This window comes from Stegostoma tigrinum, chromosome 29 (assembly GCF_030684315.1).
Source record: "Stegostoma tigrinum isolate sSteTig4 chromosome 29, sSteTig4.hap1, whole genome shotgun sequence".
In the NCBI taxonomy this organism is placed as follows: domain Eukaryota; kingdom Metazoa; phylum Chordata; class Chondrichthyes; order Orectolobiformes; family Stegostomatidae; genus Stegostoma; species Stegostoma tigrinum.
Window position 1 is genome coordinate 43039236 of NC_081382.1, and position 23366 is coordinate 43062601.

General features: G+C 46.9%; 1 protein-coding gene across 1 annotated transcript in view; it reads right to left on the reverse strand.

The window, feature by feature from the left end:
- The window catches only part of LOC125465428 (neurogenic locus notch homolog protein 1-like), a 110715-nt gene extending 87550 nt beyond the window's left edge, over positions 1 to 23165 (reverse strand). Inside the window, exons 1-2 of the mRNA XM_059638134.1 lie at positions 22852 to 23165; positions 14586 to 14658 (exon numbers count right to left, since the gene is read on the reverse strand). Of these exons, the coding sequence (XP_059494117.1) occupies positions 14586 to 14658; positions 22852 to 22900 (122 nt within the window). The 5' untranslated portion in view covers positions 22901 to 23165. The remainder of the gene's footprint in view (positions 1 to 14585; positions 14659 to 22851) is intronic.
- Between the last annotated feature and the right edge of the window lie 201 nt (positions 23166 to 23366).

The following is a 23366-nucleotide window of genomic DNA, read 5'->3' on the forward strand; positions in this document are numbered from 1 at the left end:
GGCACTGTCGGAGGGTCAGTGCTGAGGGAGCGCCGCACTGTCGGAGGGTCAGTGCTGAGGGAGTGGGCACTGTTGGACGGTCAGTGCTGAGGGAGTGGGCACTGTCGGAGGGTCAGTGCTGAGAGAGTGGGCACTGTCAGAGGGTCAGTGCTGAGGGAGTGGGCACTGTCAGAGGGTCAGTGCTGAGGGAGTGGGCACTGTTGGAGGGTCAGTGCTGAGGGAGCGCCGCACTGTCGGAGGGTCAGTGCTGAGGGAGTGGGCACTGTCGGAGGGTCAGTGCTGAGGGAGCGGGCACTGTCGGAGGGTCAGTGCTGAGGGAGCGGGCACTGTCGGAGGGTCAGTGCTGAGGGAGCGGGCACTCTTGGTGTTGCCACCTTCAAACAGAACCGAAAGCCCAGAGGCTGCCTGCCATTTCTGGTGACATCTTATAGAAGAACAGAGTATTCTTCTTGGTGTGCTGGACAAGATTTTCCCAAAACCAACATCACAAAAGTCAAATGAAATGGACATGGAGAAGCTGCTGTTTGTGGATTGATGCTGTGCAAAAATTGCCTGTCACGTTTCTGATCCTGAAGCAGTTGCTAGATTGTGGGATTTGCGTCCTTGTCCAGATGGTACCTTGCACCATTCCAAGGTGAGAGGTGCTGGAACAGGGCTGTCTCTGTGAGGCTAGTGGGAAATGACGGCGAGGACAGGGCCGGCAGATTTAGGGCAAAGGCTGAATAATTTGATGAGATGGTGGGAACAGTTAATCAGTAAACAGCAGCAATTTCCCTAACCCCACAAAGGCCTCTGTCAGCACCTTCATTGAACCACTTCTGAAACTCTCTTGACTGTTCTGTTCGCGCTGTCTAATTTCAGTATTTGCACACAACAGACAGTTCTGCAATGAGTTGCACACTGAGTGGCAGTTTGATTTTATGACTCTTTATAACCGTTATTAATTTTTCATTGATTGTGGGGCTCCTAGTGCTACCGGCAAGGCAGCAGGTGACAGAGAATGTAACAAGTAAAGCTAAAAGAAAGGGAGGGAATGGAAGTTGGTTCACAATCTAAAAGTATTGTGTAGGTTAGATGGGCTTCAGATCGGTATGACAGGTCGGCACAACATCGAGGGCCGAAGGGCCTTTACTGTGCTGTAATGTTCTATAATAATATAATATAATAATTGCTCCTGAAGTAAGTGAATTGTTCGGCCATTCCAGAGGGCAGTTAAGAGTCCATCGCATTGCGGTGGGTTTGGAGTCACATGTAGGGCCAGATTGGATGAAGATGGCAGTTTCCTTCCCTGAATGACATCAGTGAAACAGATGGGCTTTCATGACAACCTGGCAGCTTATGTAAGTACCAGGGGAAGGAGGAGGCCATTCAGCCCCTCAGGTTTGCTCCGCTATTTAATATGATCATGGATGATCTCATTTCAGCCTCAGCTCTATTTTCCTGCCTGCTCTCCATAATCCTTTAACCATTATTTATTAAAAATCAGTCCATCTCCTCCTTCAATTTGCCCAATGCCCCAGCATCAGCCACAGTCTGGACAGTGAATTCCACAAAATCGTGACACTTTGAGAGAAGGAATTTTTCCTTATCTCTGTTTAAATCTGCTGCCCCCCATTTTAAAAGCATGGCCTTTCATTCTGGATTGCCTCACATGAGGAGAAATCCTCTCTCCGTCTACTTTGTCGATCTTCTTTGGCATCTTATAGACCTCATTCTTGTAAACTCCAAAGAGTGTGAGATAAACTGCTCAATCTCTCTTCGTAAGACAAGTCTGTCATCTCTGGAATCCATCTAGTGAACTGCCTCCAATACAAGTACAGCCACCCTTGAGTAAGGGAACTCCAATTGTATAAGCTACTCCAGGTGCGCTCCCATAGAAACCTGCAGCGCAGAGAAGACATTTGGCCCGTTGAGTTCACACCAGCCCTCCACAGTGCACCCCACCCATACCCACACCCTACCTTCTCCTTGATTTCCCATGGTTAATCCAACCAGCCTACACATCCCTGGAGTCTGTGGGGAATTTAACATGTCCAATCTACCTAATCTGCACATCTTTGGATTGTGCGCCCAGGAGGAAACTGGAGCACCTGCAGGAAACCCAAATACTGTACTCCCTGTACACGTATGACTGTGTTGCCAAATTCTGAATGAGCATCATCAACAAGTTCGCTGACGACACCACCATTGTGGGGCAGATAGCTAACAAAGAGTCAAAACATAAAAAGGGAGATAGAGGGCTTGGGTTGCTGTGATCTACCGGTACCAATCATAAACAAAACTTTTCACTGTATTTCAGTACACATGACAAGAAAATCAAATCAAATCAAATAAAAATGTTCAAACTCCACACAGACAGTCACCCAAGGCTGGAAGTGAACCCAGATCCCTGGCACTGTGACGTAGCAGTGCAAACCATTCTGTCCTCAGTGATGCTTTGTACAGTGGGACACAACTGCCATTGAGGCTAATTTTTCTTGTTGCAAAATTTATTTAAATTCTTCCACACTCTTACTCGGTTGTCAGTTCATGTCCCAGAGTTCTTAACCTTGGCCTCTGAATCGCTCAGGCAAAGACAGCCCATTGCTCTGCCTCCACCTGAGCTACCACAGCTCCAAATATTATGGTGTCATGGGGGGTCGGTGCACTCCAGTTAGCTGGATGGCTGCATTACGATACAGAATTACACCACCTGCTTGGGTTCAATTCCCACACCAGCTGATATTATCATGAAGGATTCTCCTCCTCAACCTCTCCCCTTGCCCCTCAGGTTAAACCCACCAGCAGTCTTCTCGCTGTCTAATAAGAGTGCGGGACTATGGTGAGTTTGTCTTTATAACACCTCATGTACATGATTTATCAGAAGGAGGAGACCAAAAGGATTGAAAGTCTCCTTTCTCTCTGAAACAAAGATGGGTGGGAACATAAAGCAAAGAACTGCAGATGCTGGAGATCTGAAACAAAAACAGAAATTGCTGGAAAAACTCCGCAAGTCTGGCAGCATCTGTGGAGAGAGATGGCAGAGTTAATGTTTCAATTCTGTTGACTTAAGCAATTCTGATGAAGCATCGCTGGACCCAAAGTATTAACCCTGCTTTCTCCCCCAAAAATGCTGCAAGACTAGCAGGAAATGGCTTTTAAAGTATCCAAAGGCTTTGATAGATATTGAGAAGATGATTTTATTTGTAAGACCACTAGAGCAGAGGTCACCAGCCTGAGCGCATGCTTCATCAATTCAGTGGGAAATTCAGGAGAAACATCTTCCTCCAAAGAGTGGGGAAGAGGGTGAAGATCTCTCCCAAACAGAGTGTCCCGGGTGACTGGTGTTGGGGAAGATGCATGAAGGAGAAAGGAATAAAAGGGACTGGTGACTGGAGTGGGGCTTGAATGTGGAGATGAAAAGCAGGTGAGGGGTGGTTTTTGTGGAACAGAAAGACCAGCATGGATTGGAGGGATGAATGGGAAGATTCCACATCACAATTCTCATAACAAGGGAGATTCCTGTGGAGTGTCCAAGATGATAAAATGTGAGGCTGAATGAACACAGCAGGCCCAGCAGCATCTCAGGAGCACAAAAGCTGACGTTTCGGGCCTAGACCCTTCATCAGAGATGGGGATGGGGTGAGGGTTCTGGAATAAATAGGGAGGGAGGGGGAGGCGGACCGAAGATGGAGAGAAAAAAGGGAGTCACGGAGAGAGTGGGGTAGGATTGTAGATGGCGGAAGTGTCGGAGGCTGATGCGTTGTATCCGGAGGTTGGTGGGGTGGTGTGTGAGAACGAGGGGGATCCTCTTTGGGCGGTTGTGGCAGGGGCGGGGTGTGAGGGATGTGTTGCGGGAAATGCGGGAGACGCGGTCAAGGGCGTTCTCGACCACTGTGACATTTTTCCGTCCCCACCCCTGTCTGCTTTCCGGAGAGACCACTCTCTCCGTGACTCCCTTGTTCGCTCCACACTGCCCTCCAACCCCACCACACCCGGCACCTTCCCCTGCAACCGCAGGAAATGCTACACTTGCCCCCACACCTCCTCCCTCACCCCTATCCCAGGCCCCAAGATGACATTCCACATTAAGCAGAGGTTCACCTGCACATCTGCCAATGTGGTATACTGCATCCACTGTAGCCAGTGCGGCTTCCTCTACACTGGGGAAACCAAGCGGAGGCTTGGGGACCGCTTTGCAGAACACCTCCGCTCGGTTCGCAATAAACAACTGCTCCTCCCAGTCGCATACCATTTCCACTCCCCCTCCCATTCTTTAGATGAATGTCCATCATGGGCCTCCTGCAGTGCCACAATGATGCCACCCGAAGGTTGCAGAAACAGCAACTCATATTCCACTTGGGAACCCTGCAGCCCAATGGTATCAATGTGGACTTCACCAGCTTCAAAATCTCCCCTTCCCCCACCGCATCCCAAAGCCAGCCCAGTTCGTCCCCTCTCCCCACTGCACCACACAACCAGCCCAGCTCTTCCCCTCCACCCACTGCATCCCAAAACCAGTCCAACCTGTCTCTGCCTCCCTAACCTGATCTTCCTCTCACCCATCCCTTCCTCCCACCCCAAGCCGCACCCCCATCTACCTACTAACCTCATCCCACCTCCTTGACCTGTCCGTCTTCCCTGGACTGACCTATCCCCTCCCTACCTCCCCACCTATACTCTCCTCTCCACCTATCTTCTTTTCTCTCCATCTTCGGTCCTCTCTCCCTATTTATTCCAGAACCCTCACCCCATCCCCCTCTCTGATGGAGGGTCTAGGCCCGAAACATCAGCTTTTGTGCTCCTGAGATGCTGCTGGGCCTGCTGTGTTCATCCAGCCTCACATTTTATTATCTTGGATTCTCCAGCATCTGCAGTTCCCATTATCACTTATTCCTGTGGAGTGTATCATGTTACAGTCCAGCCTTTGAGTCTGAAGGAGGGAAGCTGAGAAGCAGCAAATGTCGCTAGCCTGTTCATTGATCAATGTTCAACTCAAGTGGTGTGTACTAAATAAATGATTCCTGTCTTTGGATTAATTATTGAATAGCACCTTTCACCTCGATCTTAAACATCAAAGCACAGCTCCTAAAATACTTCCACTTTCAGATGTTCAATAAGAATGATTCAGGAACGTCAGGGCCTGTCCAACTTGAGACTCAGCTACAGACACCAGAAAGCTTCCACATTCCAGTTAATCTCAGTGTCATTGAGATTAAGAGACACAGAATCACACACCCACCTCTGGTCAGAAGTGCCGAGTGGATGATCTATCTCAACCTCCTCCAGTGGCCCCAGCATCACAGATGCCAGTCTTTAGTCAATTCCATTTAATTATTTTTTGGAAGGAATAAGAAGGCAGATGGGATACCAGCCCTTACTGGCTGAGCCATAGAGTTTAGGAGCAAGGAGATGATGGTGGAACTAAATAAAATGTTGTTAAGGCCACAGCTAGAGTGCTGTGCGCGGTCCTGGAATCAACATTGTGGGAGGGATGTGACAGCAGAGATGAGGGTGCAGAGGAGATTTACCAGGATTTTGTCTGGACTGGAAAGTTTCAGTGATGAAGGGAATTTGAATAAGATTGAGCGGGTACACAATTGAGGTGTATAACATTATAAGGACCATGGACAGGGTAGACTGGAAGGAAGTTTTCCCTGGATAGTGGGATTAGTGATGGGGGAAGCATTGATTTAAGGGAAGGGGCAGTAGGTGTACTGATGTGAGAAAAATCTTTTCACCCAAGAGAGTGGTGGGAATCTGGAACTCACTGCCTGTGATTGTGGGACAGGCAGAAACCCTGATCACATTGAAGAAGTATTTAGATGTGCATACGAGACTGTCACTCAGTGCTGGCAAATGGGATTAGAATAGTTAAGTGGTTGATATTGACCGGTGCAAATTCTGTGCTGTAGATCTCTAACTCCAAGTGATATCATGAGATGGTTGGAGGCACTGGCTACTACAAAGGCTGTGGGCCCTGACAATATTCCAGCAATAATATGAACACTTGTGCTTCAGAATTTCCTGCTTCCCTAGCCAACCTGTTCCAGTACAGTTACAACATGGGCATCCACCCAACAATGTGAGAAATTGCCAGGTATGACCTGTACACAAAAAAGAGGACAAATCCAACCCAGCCAAATATCACCCAGATTATCCACTCCCCCCACCACCAACACTCAGTAGCAGCAGTGTGTACTATCTGCAAGATGCACTGCAGGAATTCACCAAAGACGCTCAGACAGCACCTTCCAAACCCATGACCACTTCCATCTAGAAGGACAAGGGCAGCAGGTACATGGGAACACCACCTCCTGCTGGTTACTCTTCAAACCACTCACCATCCTGACTCGGAAATTTATCGCCGTCCCTTCACTGTCACTGGGTCAAAATCCTGGAATTTCCTCCCTAAGGGCATTGTGGGTCAGCCTAGGGCACAGGGACTGCAGAGGTTCAAGAAGGCAGCTCACCGCCATCTTCTCAAGGAGCAACTAGGGACGGCGCAATAAATGCTGGGCCCAGCCAGTGATGCCTGTGTCCTGTGGCTGAATTAAAAAAACGACACTGCCTAGGCTGACATCTAGTGAGTGTGCAATGTGGAATCCTTACGCCAGTGAAAGTTAATACAGTTATTAGATGAAAACTGTGTGCAGTCCAGTTTCCCTTTTGCTGGGCACACTGAGCTTGTTGCACTTCACAGCCCTTTTAAAACTGTTGCATGGTGACCCATGCAGGCGGCATCTAACAGAGAGCATTACCCACACTTGGCATATTGATTGCAAGTGGAGTTAACTCCTACAGCAGCTCAATGGAGCAATTCTGTTCTTGTCAATCCTGTCTCACTCTCAGCCCGGCAGCAGTCTCAGACTCTGGGTCTAATTCCCATTAATAATGGCCCGATGTCTGGCAGGATCACACACACAACAGATGTTGTCACCTCTTACTCTGCAAGCAAACAACAGGGCATGAGGCTTGATGGGAAAATACAGGCTAAAACACTGTCTCCTGTCCAACAACAATTGATGTTTATTAGCACTTGTGACATGAGTAGACATCCCAAGGCACTTCACAGGGGGCATTAGGAAATCAAAATCGACACCTGGCCACAAAAAAGATATATAAGAGAAGCAGGTGATTTAGAGAGTGGTCAAGTAAGCCAATTTTAAGGAAATCTTGAGGGAAAAGAGAGAAAGGTGGAGAGGTTTAGAGAGTGAGAATTCAAGCAGTAAAAGGACAGTATCGACGGCAAGGAGATTAAAATCAGTAAAATGCAAGAAGCCAAGAGTTGGAGAAGTGCAGAGATCTCAGAAGGTTGAGAGGCTGGAGGAGGGTACAGAGCTAGGGTGAGGTGAGGCCATGGAGGGGTGAGATTAGTAAACAAATGGTCTTGCTGAAGTGGGAGCCAATGTGGGTGAGTGAGCAGAGCGGGAGATTTGAAATTAGATTCCCTACAGTCTGGAAACAGGCCCTTCGGCCCAACAAGTCCACACTGCCCCTTGAGCATCCCACCCACCCCATCCCCCTATAACCCACACACCCCTGAACACTACAGGCAATTTAGCATGGCCAATCCACCTAGCCTGCACATCTTTGGACTGTGGGAGGAAACTGGAGCACCTGGAGGAAACCCATGCAAACACAGGGAGAATGTGCAAACTCCACACAGACAGTTACCCGAGGCTGGAATCGAACCCAGGTCCCTGGCGCTGTGAGGCTGCAGTGCTAACCACTGAGCCACCGTGCCGCCCCACGGGTTGGGCGAGATGGGTGAACCAGTCTGAGAATGATACAGTACATCACCCCAGGTGGTTCAGCTCACCGTGTCTGTGCTGGCTCTCTGAAAGAACTATCTAATTAATCCCAATCCACCGCTCTGTCCCATTGGCTTTCATGTTTCCCCTTTTCTGGTATTTCTCCAATTCCCTTTGGGAAAATTCCTGTTGAATCTGCTCCCAGTGCCCTTGCAGTCAGCACATCCCAGAACACAACATCTCATTGCATCAAAAGCATTCCCCTCCTCTCCCAGAGATAACAAAGTGTGGGGCTGGATGGACACAGCAGGCCAAGCAGCATTTTGGGAGCAGGAAAGCTGATGTTTTGGGCCTAGACCCTTCATCAAAAAAGGGTCTAGGCCTGAAACGTGAGCTTTTGTGCTCCTGAGATACTGCTTGGCCCGCTGTAGTCATCCAGCTCCACACTTTGTTATCTTGATTTCTCCAGCATCTGCAGTTCCCATTATCTCTGATACAACTTTAACCCCTCCTCTCACCCTCTGGTTCTTTTACTGATTCCCTTCAATCTGTGTGCCTCTGTTCGCTAACTTCTGCACCCCTGGAAACAGCTTTTTATTGACTCAATCCAAACGTACATCATTTTGACTGTTTCAATTAAATTCTCCCTTAATCTTCTCTGTTCTGAGGAGAACAATCCCAGCATGTTCAGTCTCACCACATTTAATGACCCCTCTGTCTCCAGATCAGTTCCTAAAAATTTCTCTCCACTGCCTGTCCATGAACCAGGATGTTATTCCAAAGATATGGAACCCAGAATGACATCTCCCTGTAGACAGAAGCCACCTGATAAACTGTGGATCAGGGACTGGTATGTACCCAGCTGTAGAGACCAGTCTCCAGACCTCTGCCTCATTCATTCACACTCTGTCTTGCTCATATGCTCCATCTCTTTGCTCCTTTAAGATATTGCATAAAAATGTCTCATTTGATCAAGTTTTCAGAGAGAAAGAGGGGGTAGCAAAGAGGCAGTGGAGGACAGAAGAGACAGGGATGATAAGAAAGAGAAAGAGAAAAGCCAAGAGAGAAACAGATGGGGTGACAGAAAGAGTGAGACTGAAAAGAGTATGAGACAGTGAGAAGGGAGGGTGAGTGAGGAGACAGTGAGTGGAGTGAGAATGAGAAGGTAGAGTGAGAAGAGAGAAGAAAGAGAGAGAAGATAGACTGAGAAGGGATAGAGAGAGAGAAGAGCAACAGTGACAGATGGAGAGGTACGTAGAAACAAGAAAAGAGAGACAGAGTTTTCTTCACATTGAAGACAACTTGCCAACACCCTCTCCATTAACACATTTTTACACTCTCCGATTGGGCTGGGGTTTTGAATGAGGTTGGGTCTGGGCCTGGGCTCTACACAATGATGGCATTGTGTGACTAAGGGAGACACATTGAAACAAGGGCCATTTGCCAAGTTGCTTCACTGCATAATCCCACTTGTCGCTAACCCAAATCTCAGGGTGCTTAGTGCTAGAACCTTATTAAACATTACTGTCTGTCCTCAATGATGAGGATGCTTTTCTCTACTTCAAGAATAATACCCCCACCCTCCTCATGTCATTGTTGGGGGGAGGGGTGGATTGGAGGGGCTGAAGAAGAGAAAGAACGAAAGGATCTAATTAGAATGTGTGTCCATCTGCGCTGGCATTGTAACCCAGCAAAGAGCAGCCACAGCAAGACGTGCCCTGACAGCCTCAGACACGATGATTAGTCACACAGTATTAATCTGAGGGTCTAACAATAGACCCCAAAGTCCAACCAAACTCCAGCTGTCAGCCACTGAAAGAATGAGAGAAAAACAGATTTAAAGATTGAAGCGTTAGCGGCGATTGGGGGGTGGGGTGGGTGGGCGCAGGTTTGCCTGAGTGGTGTGGCTTGGCTTTCACTGGTTGAAAGGGATGCTTGGGGACTTTGTCTGGTAATTGCTCATGGCCCTGGCTGGGGCACGCAGGAGGGAGAGAGGCTGTGTGTGTGCAAGATATGGAACAGTGAGTGACACAATGTGTGATCCTTACAGTCAACAGATGGCAGGACGCGGCATCGCAGGGGCTGGAAATCAAAATGTTTGTGATCCACGATGCTGCATTTTTTGAAACAATTTACTCTCTAAATGAATTGAACACTGTTTAGCTCCTCAACCTCCCTCAGCTTCCGCTTGCCTTGTACCTCTTACATCCTGTTCTAAGCAAAGATCCACATTTTAAAATCTGGCACAGAAATTCCCAGCAGGGCACAGGCCATTTGGTCGATCTGCTCAGTGCTGACTTTCTGCTCCACATGATGCTCCACCTCCTACCGTTCAGTTCACTGTCTTTCCATATCCTTCCATTCCTTACTCCCTCACGTTCATCCAGTCTCCCCTTAAAAAATTCCCCTCAACCACTCTGTCTGAGAGCATGGTCCACATTCCCTTGGCTTGGTTTGTGACTCTCATATTAATGTCCTGGTAGATCTGTTCTCCATGTTAACCTGACTTAACCGTTTCAACATTTGGAAGATGTCTGTCAGGTTATTGTTCAGCTTCCCCTTGACATTTTTGGCAGTTACGCTGCATTTATCTTGTGGCTCAGTCACAAGTTTAACCACACCAAGATGAGGACTTCAATTTCCACAACAGGTAGTCAGAGAATGTGCAGTTTGTAAAAACCCAACCAGAACTCAATTAAATACCCAGCCAGGTCCCTGATAAAAACCTAACTGGCTAACCAATAAAACCCAATCCAGTCCCCAGTAAAAACCCAACCGAGTCACTAATGTCACTGAGGGAAGGAAGTCAATAAATTTGAAAGTGAACATTTCCCACCATCAAGAACTCAAGAAATATACAGCTCAATCCACTAATCATGGCAAACACCCCAACACTACAACCCTCCCACCACCAACAGTGCTTTCTGCCCAAGATAACCTTGCCCAATCTAAAACCCATCCTGTAACACAGTGCTTCAACAAAAATTCCTGACAACAAAACCAACTGTTCCAGTAGTCCCCACTGAATTACAACATACAGAGACTATTTGACCCATCACATCACGACTGTAGCTGTACCAGCTCTTTGAAAAATCCCTTTACTTGTCCCTTTCTGCCTGTTCCAAGATTCTGTGGAGTTGCCATACTCTAGAGAAAGGAGCTGGCTGTTAGTGAGTCTACACCTGAATGTAATTGGCCTCCTTTCTTGTGAACCACAAACTTAAGGAGGATTTTAAACTAAAGAGTGGGTGCAAATGATCAGATGTGGAAAGCTCTGTTAAGTCAAAGAGTAGGGACAATGTAAGAGAAGGAAATGGTAAAATGGGAAATTGAGAGTCCGAGAATGACTCAAAGAGCAGAGAAAAACCTAGAAATACACAAACAATCAAGACTAGATGTTACAATGACAACAAAAAGACAAAACCAAAAGCTCTGTATCTGAATGTGCTTAGCATTCATTACAAAGTAAGAAATCACACGACACCAGGTTACAGTCCAACAGGTTTATTTGAAAACTCAAGCTTTCAGAACGTAGCCCCTTTGTCTGGCTATGCTCCAAAAGCTTGTGTTTTCAAATAAACCTGTTGGATTGTAACCTGGTGTCGTGTGATTTCTTACTTTGTCCACGCCAATCCAACACTAGCACTGCCACATCATGGTTACAAAGTGAATGAAGTATTAGCACACATTGAAGTAAGTGAATGTGATTGATAGACACTGTGGAGACATGAATTCAGGGTGATAAATATTCAAGAGTATATAACTTTGAAGATGAATAAGAATCTCGGTGAAGCTGGAAGGGGTAGCACTGTTAATGTAGGATAACCTCGGTGCAATGTTTGAGGATGACCTTGGTTCAGGAGATCAGATTTGGAATCTGTTTGGGTGGAAATGAAGAATGCAAGTGAAATCATAGATATAGGTTCCTAAACGTAAGCAGGATAGGGCATACAAAACAAACAAACTGACTGCTTCTGGTAAAGGGACAGTAATAATCATAGGGCGACTTTAGTCTACATATAAACCAGAAAAATAGTGTTGGCAGTAGCAACCTGGATTTAGAATTTGTAGAAAGATTTCAAGATTGTTTCTTCCAGCAACACATTCTGGAACCACCCAGAGAGCTGGTTATAAAAACCAAAAGAACTGCGGATGCTGTAAATCAGGGACAGAAACAAAGTTGCTGGAAAAGTTCAGCAGGTCTGGCAGCATCTGTGGACGAAGAATCAAAGTTAACATTTCAGGTCCAGCGACTCTTCCTCAGAACTGGTTATATCGGACTGGATGTTGTGTAATGTGACAGGATGAATGAATGATCTCAAGTGAAAGGCACACCCTAGGAACCAGTGATCACAAAAAAGTTGAATTTTGTGTTCAGTTGTAAAGGGAGAAGAGAGGGTCAAACAGTAGTGTTTTAAGCTTAATAATGGAAAATATGTGGGCATGAAAGTTGAGCCAGCCAAAGTAAATTGGGGTACTAGGTCAGATTGATTGTTGCATGTTTAAGGGAACATTTCAGAATACTGTAAGTATATTCTGAGTGGAAAGAAAAGTTCTGAAGAGTAGGTTTAATTTCTTCAGGATAGTGTCCCAGGCCTAACAATCTTCAGCTGCTTAATCAATGACCTTCCCTCCATCATAAGGTCAGAAGTGGGGGTGTTCGCTGATGACTGCACAATGTTCAGCACCATTCGTAACCCCTCACATACTGAGGCAATCCATGTCCAAATGCAACAACATCTGGACAATATCCAGGCTTGGAACATTCACGCCACATAAATACCAGGCAATGACTAATAAGAGACAATCTAATCACTATCCCATGACATTCAATGGTGTTACCATCGCCAATTCTCCAAATATCAACATGTTCAGGATTAATTCAACTGGACTCACCACATAAACACACTGACCACAACAGCAGGTCAGAGGCTAGGTACATTGTTGTGAATAACTCACCTCCTGACTTCCCAAAACCTGTCCACCATCGACAAGGCACAAGGCAGGAGTTTAATAAAATAGTCTCCACTTGTCTGGTTGCCCACGTATCCAACAGCACTCACAAAGCCTAACACCATCCAGGACAAAGCAGCCACTTGATTGGCACCACATCCACAAACATCTACTCTCCCCACCACTGATGCTCAGTAGCAGCAGTGTGTACTATCTGCAAGATACACTGCAGAAATTCACCAAGGCTCCTTCAACAGCACCTTCCAAACTCACAACCACTCCCATCTAGAAGGACAAGGGTAACAGATACATGGGAACACCGCCCCCTGTTAGTTCCAAGCTACTTACCATCCTGATTCGGAACTATATCGTCATTCCTTCACATGCTGGGTCAAAATCCTGGAATTTCCTCTCTATGGGCATTGTGGCTCAACTTACAGCACATGGACTGCAATGGTTCAAGGAGGCAGCTCACCACCACCTTCTCAAGGTCAACATCAAGGATGGGCAATAAATGCTGGCCCCAGCCAGGGATGCTCATGTCCCATGAGTGAATAAAAGAAATGTCTGTGATAAGCTAAAGAAGTCCAAGTTAGCTTCAAACTTATGGAAAACTCATAAAACTATGCAAAGGTGAGTGTCAGGTCAGATTACTGCTCAGACTATAAAGAATGGCAGATAATAACGAAAACGTTAATCAAAAGGAAGGAGTTAGAGAAAGACAGACAGAGAGAGGGGGAAACTAACTAGAAGGGTAGAAAGTAATGGCAAGAGTATCAACAGGATTCACAAAGCAAAGGGGTGAATGTTGGTCCTGTAGAGAGTGAGAATGAGAAGTTAATCATAGACAATAAATAAATGACGGCCAAATGAGCTTCTGTCTTCCTTATCGAGGATTCAAAGCAAATTCCAGTAATAGCTGGAGGTGCAACGGAGAGGGGAACTTAGAGAAAGTACAATCACAAGGGAAGTGATGCTGAACCACCTGGTGGAACTGTAGCTGACACATCTCTGGATCCAAATGGACACGGTCCTCGGTTTGTGAAAAAGCGTTGCTAATGAGGTAGGAGATATGTTGGTGTTAATTTCCCAAACTTCCCTTGATTCAGGAAACGCTCCATCAGATTGGAAAGTAGCAATGTATTGAAGCACTTTGAAGGAGTAACATGTGCTGTGGATAAAGGGGAGCCTGGAGTTCTACTGTACTTGGATTTCCAGAAAACACTCGATGAAGTGTCATAAGTTACTGTAGAAAATAAAATGTTATGGGATGGGGATAACATTTTGGATAAAAATGCAGACAATACTAAGCCAGGTAGAGAAAGATATTGTGAAGAAGACATGAAGATATTGCAGATGGATATAAACAAGTTGAGAGAATGGGAAACAACCTCGCAGATGCAGAAAATGTCAAATTTTTCACTTCAGCAGGGAGAATTTTTAAAAATCACTGTTACTTAAATGGAGGGTAATTAAAGAATATGGCCACTTTTCACCTTCCTCCCAGGGATGCCAGGTTCAAAACAAAAAAAAGTTCCTAAATTAAAGTGAAACACCTTATCATTGTTGTGAAACTCAGTCCTGCAATCAACAATGGCACATTTGTATCAAAAACGAAAGTAAATCAGCCCAAGCTGCTAAATGGCAGGACAGCACAGGGACCCTGCTACACACAGAGGTGTGCCTGCTCACTGCAAAAAAGAGAGGCAAGTGGGGAGAACTTCGGAGGCAAGGAGAAAGGGTCAGAAGAGGAGAGAGAATGAAGGAAAGAGTAACGGAGGGGAGCGGAAGGGAGGGCAGAGCAGTGCAGAGAAAGGGCTGGGAAAAGAGATAGAAAGCCTCGGGATAGAGTGCAGAATGATTCAACACACTCCCAAAGCAATAATGCTTTTTACTTACAAACAATCCTCGGTACCATTGGAATTCTTGTTGCATGTGCCCCCGTTGGAGCAGGAGGTGTAGCACCTCAAAGCTGACAAACAGAGAGAGAGAGAGACAGAGAGATTTAGCAACGAGTAATTCACACATTGTTTAATTCACATTCCATCCAAAGGCCACAGTCCCTTTAATTAGACCTCACCCACTCAATGAATGACAAACACAAGCAAAACACCTGTCCGATATCACAAAAAACTTCCATCACAGTGACTGCACTTCAAAGTGAATTACACCAATGGGATTTCCAAGCTCATTTAAATACTAGTTTTTAATCTCAGTGGATGAAAGCATTGCTTTTAAATAATTCACACACACTGACTCTCTGGGAGACAGTCCCTTACACACTGACTCTCACTGGGGTACAGTCCCACACACACTGACTCTCACTGGGGTACAGTCCCACACACACTGACTCTCACTGGGGTACGGTCCCACACACACTGACTCTCACTGGGGTACAGTCCCGCACACAATGACTCTCACTGGGGTACAGTCCCACACACACTGACTCTCACTGGGGTACAGTCCCACACACATTGACTCTCACTGGGGTACGGCTCCCACACACACTGACTCTCACTGGGGTACAGTCCCACACACACTGACTCTCACTGGGGCACAGTCCCACAGACACTGACTCTCACTGGGGTACAGTCCCACACACACTGACTCTCACTGGGGTACAGATCGCACACACACTGACTCTCACTGGGGTACAGCCCACACACACCGACTCTCACTGGGGTACTGTCCCACACACACTGACTCTCACTGGGGTACAGTCCCACACACACTGACCCTCACTGGGGTACAGTCCCACACACACTGACTCTCACTGGGGTACAGTCCCACACACACTGACTCTCACTGGGGTACAGCTCCCACACACATTGACTCTCACTGGGGTACAGTCCCACACACACTGACTCTCACAGGGGTACAGTCGCACACACACTGACTCTCACTGGGGTACGGTCCCACACACACTGACTCTCACTGGGGTACAGTCCCACACACACTGACTCTCACTGGGGTACAATCCCACACACACTGACTCTCACAGGGGTATTGGTCCATAAGGGAAGAGGAAGAATGTTGTTGTTTTAATATTTTCTCACTTGAACCCGAATGATATAATTGCCATATTTATGGAAGGGATAGTCTCTGATTCCCTGAGATTTATGAAATCTGCTGACACTGACTGGTGACCTGCTGCTGCCAGTGCTGAGACTCTACTGTGCACGTTCAGTATTACCCCTGTAGAGCCAGTGGCTCATGTGTGGGATCATGTAACAATTCTCCTACATTCTGGGCATCCAGCACAGAATGCTGCCAGCCTGTAATTCTCCGCACCGCCAATCACAGTTCAATCTGCCAATCACCCAATCTCAGTGCACATGCAAACCCTTCACTTCTGAAAGCAGAGGAAAAGCAATGACTGACAGTGACTGTACTGTCAACTTTGACCTGATCTGTACACATTATCCTACATATTCCGTTATCCTGGGGCTAGCCTATCCGTGGCATAAACAAGAGGCTGTGGAGCGACCTCAACGGGAGTCTTGACAGGCTTGACCTTGAGATGTTTCCACTTGTGGGTGCAACTTGATCTAATGATCGTTAATATCATACAGTCACTAACAAATCGAACTGGGATTCCAGAGGAAATATCTTAGTGACCTGAAAGTGGGGAGAATGTTGACCTCATTCCCCACAGGGAATGCTGGAGGTGTATTGTATCAATACAATTACAGGTAAGCTGGATAAATACAGGAGGGAGAAAGGAATAGCAGGATATTAGGATAGGGTATGATGAAGGGAGCTGGGGAAAGGCTCATACAGTATGAAGGAGATGGGCTGAATGGCCTGTTTCAGTGATATGCATTTCATATGATTATGTGGGATTCGCAAATCCCTCTCAATTTGGGGAAAGGCAGAGAAAAAAGACTTTTCTTTAATTTGTCTAGGGCTGTCGGTGTCTCTGGCAAAGACAAGGTTTATGACCCACCCTGGGTGACCCTGAGAAGGTAGTGAATAGATCACTGGTCACATACAGTCTCAATCTAGGGAGTGCCCACAGGTTACCATGGCTAAGGATATTAGTGACCCATTCACACAACCTGACAGCTTTGGGATCACTTTTGCTGAGCTCCAATGGTTATTGTATGGTTTTATTCACTTATTTGACTGATACCAAGCTGTCACAATTTTCCAATGGGTTTCGAACCATGTTTCCTGAGATTCTGAAACCACAGGCTCTTGTTCTTGGAGAATGGATCATGAAAATCATCACAAATTCCTAGGTTTCCTGGCTCCTGGATTCCAATGTCAGACACAATCGTGTTTCCTGGTCCCAGATAGGATTTACTCAGACCCAAATGCAATCACAGCTACAGTAACAAGTTGCAAAGTCAGTGATTCATTTTGATTTATTCTTGTGGAGGCATTCATGAATTTCCATTATTTGCGGACCTGGTATATTTTATAATAATCCTTAGGGATGTCATTCTTGGTGAATGAGCGATAACTCCTTTCATGAATATCAACAGCTCCCACACATCTGCTCTCATGGTTTTCAATGCTGATAAACACATGGGAGGACAGGATGGGAGGGAGATTGTTTATACTGGGATCTGCTCTCCATGTTACCACCCGCTCCTCCTCTTCTCCCTTATTGCTCACCCAGCAACCAATTCTCATCTTTCTGTCTGATTTTCTCCATCACTGTCAGCACCCCCACCCCCCTCCTCACCGGTCTTCTTCCTCATCCCTGAGCTCACTTTCTGCAGGATCTCTCACCTGCTCCTTCCCACTAACATTTATTATTATGCAGACCATTACAAATATGGACAAACACACAGAAGCAGATGCACAGACACAGAGTGAAACAAATAGATAAACTGACATACACACTACAATACACAGACAGATATATACAAACAGAGGCAGACACACTCTAACCAATGCAAGCTGAGACACAGAGACATAGAGCTGGAAGAGATGGAGACACAGAGAGACAGAGACACAGGGAGGGACAGAAGTGCACAGAGACAGACACAGAGAGACAGAGACAGAATGGCAAAGAGAAAGACACACACAGAGACACACAGGGAATACAGAGACATAGAACAATACAGTGCAGAACAGGCCCTTCGGCCCTCGATGTTGTGCCGACCTGTGAACTAATCTAAGCCCCTCCCCCTACACTATCCCATCATCATCCGTATGCTTATCCAAGAACTGTTTAAATGCCCCTCATGTGGCTGAGTTAACTTGGCAGACAGGGCGTTCCACGCCCTTGCCACTCTCTGAGTAAAGAACCTGCCTCTGACATCTGTCTTAAATCTATCACCCCTCAATTTGTAGCTATGTCCCCTTGTACAAGCTGAAGTCATCATCCTCGGAAAAAGACTCACTGTCCACCCTATCTAATCCTCTGATCATCTTGTATGTCTCTATTAAATCCCCTCTTAGCCTCCTTCTCTCCAATAAGAACAGACCCAAGTCCCTCAGCCTTTCTTCATAGGGCCTGCGCTCCAGACCAGGCAACATCCTGGTAAATCTCCTCTGCACTTTTTCCAATGCTTCCACGTCCTTCCTGTAATGGGGCGACCAGAACTGTCTGCAATATTCCAAGTGAGGCCGCACTAGTGTTTTGCACAGTTGCAGCATTACATTATGGCTCCGGATCTCAATCCCTCTGCCAATGAAACCTAACACACCGTAAGCCTCCTTAACAGCACTATCAACCTGGGTGGCAACTTTCAGGGATCGATGTACATGGACACCAAGATCCCTCTGCACATCCACACGACCAAGAATCTTTCCACTGAACCAGTATGATATGAGACAGAGAGATTTCAACCCTCTAGACTGGTGTTCAGACTCTGGCTTGTTCCCTGTACCCTAATCCAAAGGCACTGATCTTGCCAGATGCACTGTAGAAAATAAAAACCAAAAGAACAGCGGATGCTGTAAATCAGGAACAAAAACAAATTTGCTGGAAAAGCTCGGCAAGTCTGGCAGCATCTGTGGAGGAGAAAACAGAGTTAACATTTCGAGTCTGGTGACCCTTCCTCAGAACAGTTCTGAGGAAGGGTCACCGGACTCAAAACGTTAACTCTGTTTTCTCCTCCACAGATGCTGCCAGACCTGCCGAGCTTTTCCAGCAACTTTGTTTTTGTTCCTATTGTACTGTAAGACTGGGTATCTGTGATAGTGCAACAGCCGTGAGTGAGTTTCAATTCTCAAAGAATCAGCAAGAGACCAAATCAGCAATTATCAAATCTCAGAGGATTATTACAAAGGAGACCGACTACATGGGGAGATAACAGAAAATGGTCTGAACTGCCCATGACATTATCATTGAGACAGGAAAGGGAAGGCGTGGGGAAACTGCTGTATTAAAAATCACATTACACAGCATCCCTGAGGGGCCATGCAGATCCACAGCTCTCTCACCAGGTTTCACATTCTTAACTTCTTTCAGCATCCAGCACAATAGACGTTTCTGAAAACCTGCTTGCTTTCTGGTACCATGCGAATGCACTGGCACCCATGGACAGGCAATGCTAGAGTAAATTCTGTCCAACTCGTGCCCTAAGCAGCAATTGCTGCTATATAATGGTCTAGAGATCGACACGAGGTCGACACAGAGTCCCACGTGACAACATTGGGGCCACAACAAGAGGAAAGAAATCCCACACTCGCGTGCAAAGAAGAGCCACAAGTCAATCAATGAAGCAGTAACACAGACAGATACATGAACTTGCACAGAGAGGCATGCATCTGCATACACACACACTCGCACACACACAGACACTCGGATACACAAGCACACACACACACACACAGACACTCATACACAGACCCACTCGTTCACACACATATACAGATAAACACACACATACACACGCACACAGACAGGTACTCACACACACGCACACACACACAGACAGGCACTCACACACACACACACTGACAGGCACTCACACACACGCGCACAGACAGGCACTCACACACACAGGCACTCATACACACACACACTGACAGGCACTCACACACACACACACTGACAGGCACTCACACACACAGACACACACACACAGGCACTCATACACACACACACTGACAGGCACTCACACACACGCACACAGACAGGCACTCATACACACACACACACTGACAGGCACTCATACACACACACACTGACAGGCACTCACACACGCGCGCACAGACAGGCACTCACACACACACACACACACAGGCACTCATACACACACACACTGACAGGCACTCACACACACGCACACAGACAGGCACTCACACACACAGACACAGACAGGCACTCACACACACAGAAGGCACTCATACACACAGATACAGACAGGCACTCACACACACACACACAGACAGGCACTCATACACACAGACACAGGCAGGCACTCACACACACACACAGACAGGCACTCATACACACAGACACAGAGACACATAACATTTGGTCAGAATATTGTCAACTACTGTGCATTTGTTAACAGCGGAGTAAATGAAGTTTAAAACAAAACACAGAGCAACTGGAGCAGCACACATCTTTCTGGGAGGACTAAGACATCCTTCCCATCCACATGCCCCAGCTCAATCTTAAAACCAAGTTACATTTATGTAGCCTGTTTAATGGAAGGTGTGGGTCTGTAAATGACAGAACTAGAGAGGGGGCGTGAAGGCCAGGGAGGGATTTGAAACAAAGAGGAGAATTTTATAAGAAGGTGCTGCTGGTCTTGGAGGTTTAGTGAAGGTCAGCAAACATGGGAGTTCATGGTTAATGGGACTCAGTGTGGTTTACAGCACAGGCAACACAGTTTTGCCCAGGTTCAATTTGATGAAGATATGGATGATGCAATGTCAGCCATCTAAAAATCCAGGGGTATTGTAGAATCTAGAGAATGAGGATGGAGTGAGTTTTAGAAGCTGGAAAATAGGTATTCAAGTTCTACAGCCTGGGGAATGGCGATCATGGTCCAGAGTCTGGAGAATGGGGGTGGAGGTGGAATTTGAGCTCCAGAACATGAGGGCTGGAGTTGGGTTCCAGAATCTGGGGGGACAAGGTTTGAGTTCAATGGCCTGGAGAATTGGGTCGTGTTCCAGAGTCTGGAAGATGGGATTTTGAGTCTAGACCTTGGGTATTGGGCTATGTGTGAGATATGAGTTCTAGAGCTTAGGTGGGGGAGGGGGTCTTGCAGTGAGATTTGAGTTCTAGAATTTGTGGAATAGGGGTCATGTACCAAAGTCTGGAGATTGGGATTTGAGTTCCAGAGCCTGAGAAATGGGGTATTGTGATTTACAGAGTCTGCAGCATTGGGATTACGTTCTTGGGTCTGAGTAATTTTTTAATGAAGATCTGTAGCTTGGGTTGGGGTTGGAGTTATTGGTTGGTTAGCTGAGCAAACATTTTATCTACCACTAGGTGATATCTTCAGTGCTGTCTAGCCTCCATTGTCCTGCTGTTAATTAATATGGCCTGGTCTGTCATGGTGGGTAGTCTTGTGTGTGGTTTTTTTACTGGGGTGGTATGTAGTTGGGGTCTTTTTCAGCATGTTTGTTTATCTCACCAATGGTTGGAACCTTCATGCTTGCCCTAGTAATGTAACTTTGTCCCAATTAAACTGATATCCTTTTCTGTCGGAGTGTATTGAAATGAAGGAGAGTTAGATCTAGGGTCTGAGGAATGGGGAGGAATGATGCAGAAATAAACAAAAACAGGAATTGCTGGGAAAACTCAATAGGCCTGGCAACAACAGGAAACAGTGTTAACACTTCAAGTCCAGTGACCTTTCTTCAGAACTCGGCAAGTTAATTCTGTTTCTCTCTCCACATTGCTGCCAGAGCTGCCGGGTTTCTCTAGCGATTCCTGTTTTTATTTGTTTCAGATCTTCAATGCCAAAGCTCTTTATTTTAGGGTGTCATGTCCTGGGGAATGGATTCCAGTTAGAAAGTCTATCATCTGGAGATCATTCATTTGTTCTAGAATCAGCCAGCTTGGGGGTTGTTTATGTTCCAGAGTTTGGTGAACAAGGCTCACATGAAGGGGTGGTCAGGGTCATGGTCTAGAATCTGGATAGCAGGAATTTGAATCATGTTCCAGATTCTTGGGCTTGTTGTGTTCTGGAGTTGAGTAGCTGTGTTCTAAAGACTGGGGGGATGGGTCAGGCTCATGTTCTTGGTCACAGAAGACTGGATCACATTTTAGAGACTGAGGATTGGCAATGTTCTAGAGTCTAACAGTCAGGGGAGGATCCATGTTCTAGACTGGACACTGTGGTGTGCTCTCCATTCTCGGGACCAGTGTCATGGTCTACAGACTGGGAATTGTGTGGTTCATGTCCCAGGATGAAGAGTTAGGTTCTACGATCTGGGGTTGAATATTTTGCCAAACAATGTTGAAGTAGTTTGATAATTCCTGGTGTCATAATTGTGAGCTAGCAAAATCAGAGAAGCAAAATTCAGCAGGAAAAGCCCCAGATTTCTCCATTATGGTCTCTCCTGAATATTTTTCTTTCTCTCTCCCTCGGTCTCTCTCTTTTCCCCCCACACTCTCCCTCCATTTCTCTCTCAGTCTTTCTCAATCTCTCCTTTAATGTCTCCTTTGGCCAGTCTATTTCCATCCCTCTCAGACTGTATCTCTGGCTCCCCATCAGTCTCTCTGTCTCAGTCTGTGTACTCAAGACTCTCCCTCAGTGTCATTCTCTGCCTCTCCTTCTGACTCTCTCTCCTTCCCTCTCGGTCCCCTGTGTGCAGTCAGACCACAGGGTTCAGTGCGTCAGCAACATCCTCTCACACGGAGCAGAGATGGTGAGCTGCTACTTCCACCGAGAGGGGAGCTGAAGGGCGGTTGGGAGGACAGCAGTTTGCCCGTGGTCCCTGAGCAGTGGCAGAGGGAGATGGGGTAGAGGAGTGGAAAAGGTGGGGAGGGGGGAGGAGAGGGATGGGGAAGGGATGGGGAAGGGATGGGGAGAGGAGGGAGAGAGGGCGATTGCAAGGAGAGAGGGGGACAGGACCCTCTGAGCCGAAACTTGAACGGTGGGCGCTGGAAAGTTTTAAAACTCCAGCTCCTAGCAACGGAAACCAGAGACTCTCCCAAGTCCCAATAAAAGAAACTTCCTCCCGAGTCCGAATGAGTGTGTCCTGTGTTCATTGCCCCCACCATCCCCTCCCCCAGGACTCCTACCTGAGAGAAAGGCTGGCAGTGAAATGAGACACAAACTCAGTCCAAACATTCCTCCAGTCCAAGATCAGGGAGATCTCTCTCTTTCCTTCAATCCACGAGATATTCCTTGCAGACAGATCATAAATCCAGCAGGTTAGAGAGTAACCAGCTGCCGCTGTAAATCCCGGAGCGAGCGGAGAGCGGGGCTGAGAGTTGGGAAAGTCACGGACAGACAGCAAGCGGCTCGGGATCTGCTCTAGTTCGTGGCCCGAGAGCTGGGTCGGGACGTGACACTGCACTCCACTCGGAGCTGCTCTCCTGAAAGCGGTCCCGCCCCGGACTGAGGCTTCGAGAGAGGCAGCAACTTCTCAAGGAGTCCCTCTCCCACAACAACCCGGAGGTGGGCGGGAACTCCAAGTTTGTATCAAACAGAGAATCCCTGACGCCGGGGGAGGGGGCTGTGAGCCTGGTGAGGTGTGTGTGTGTGTGTGTGTGTGGGGGGGGTGTGTGTGTGTGTGTGTGTGGGGTGTGTGTGT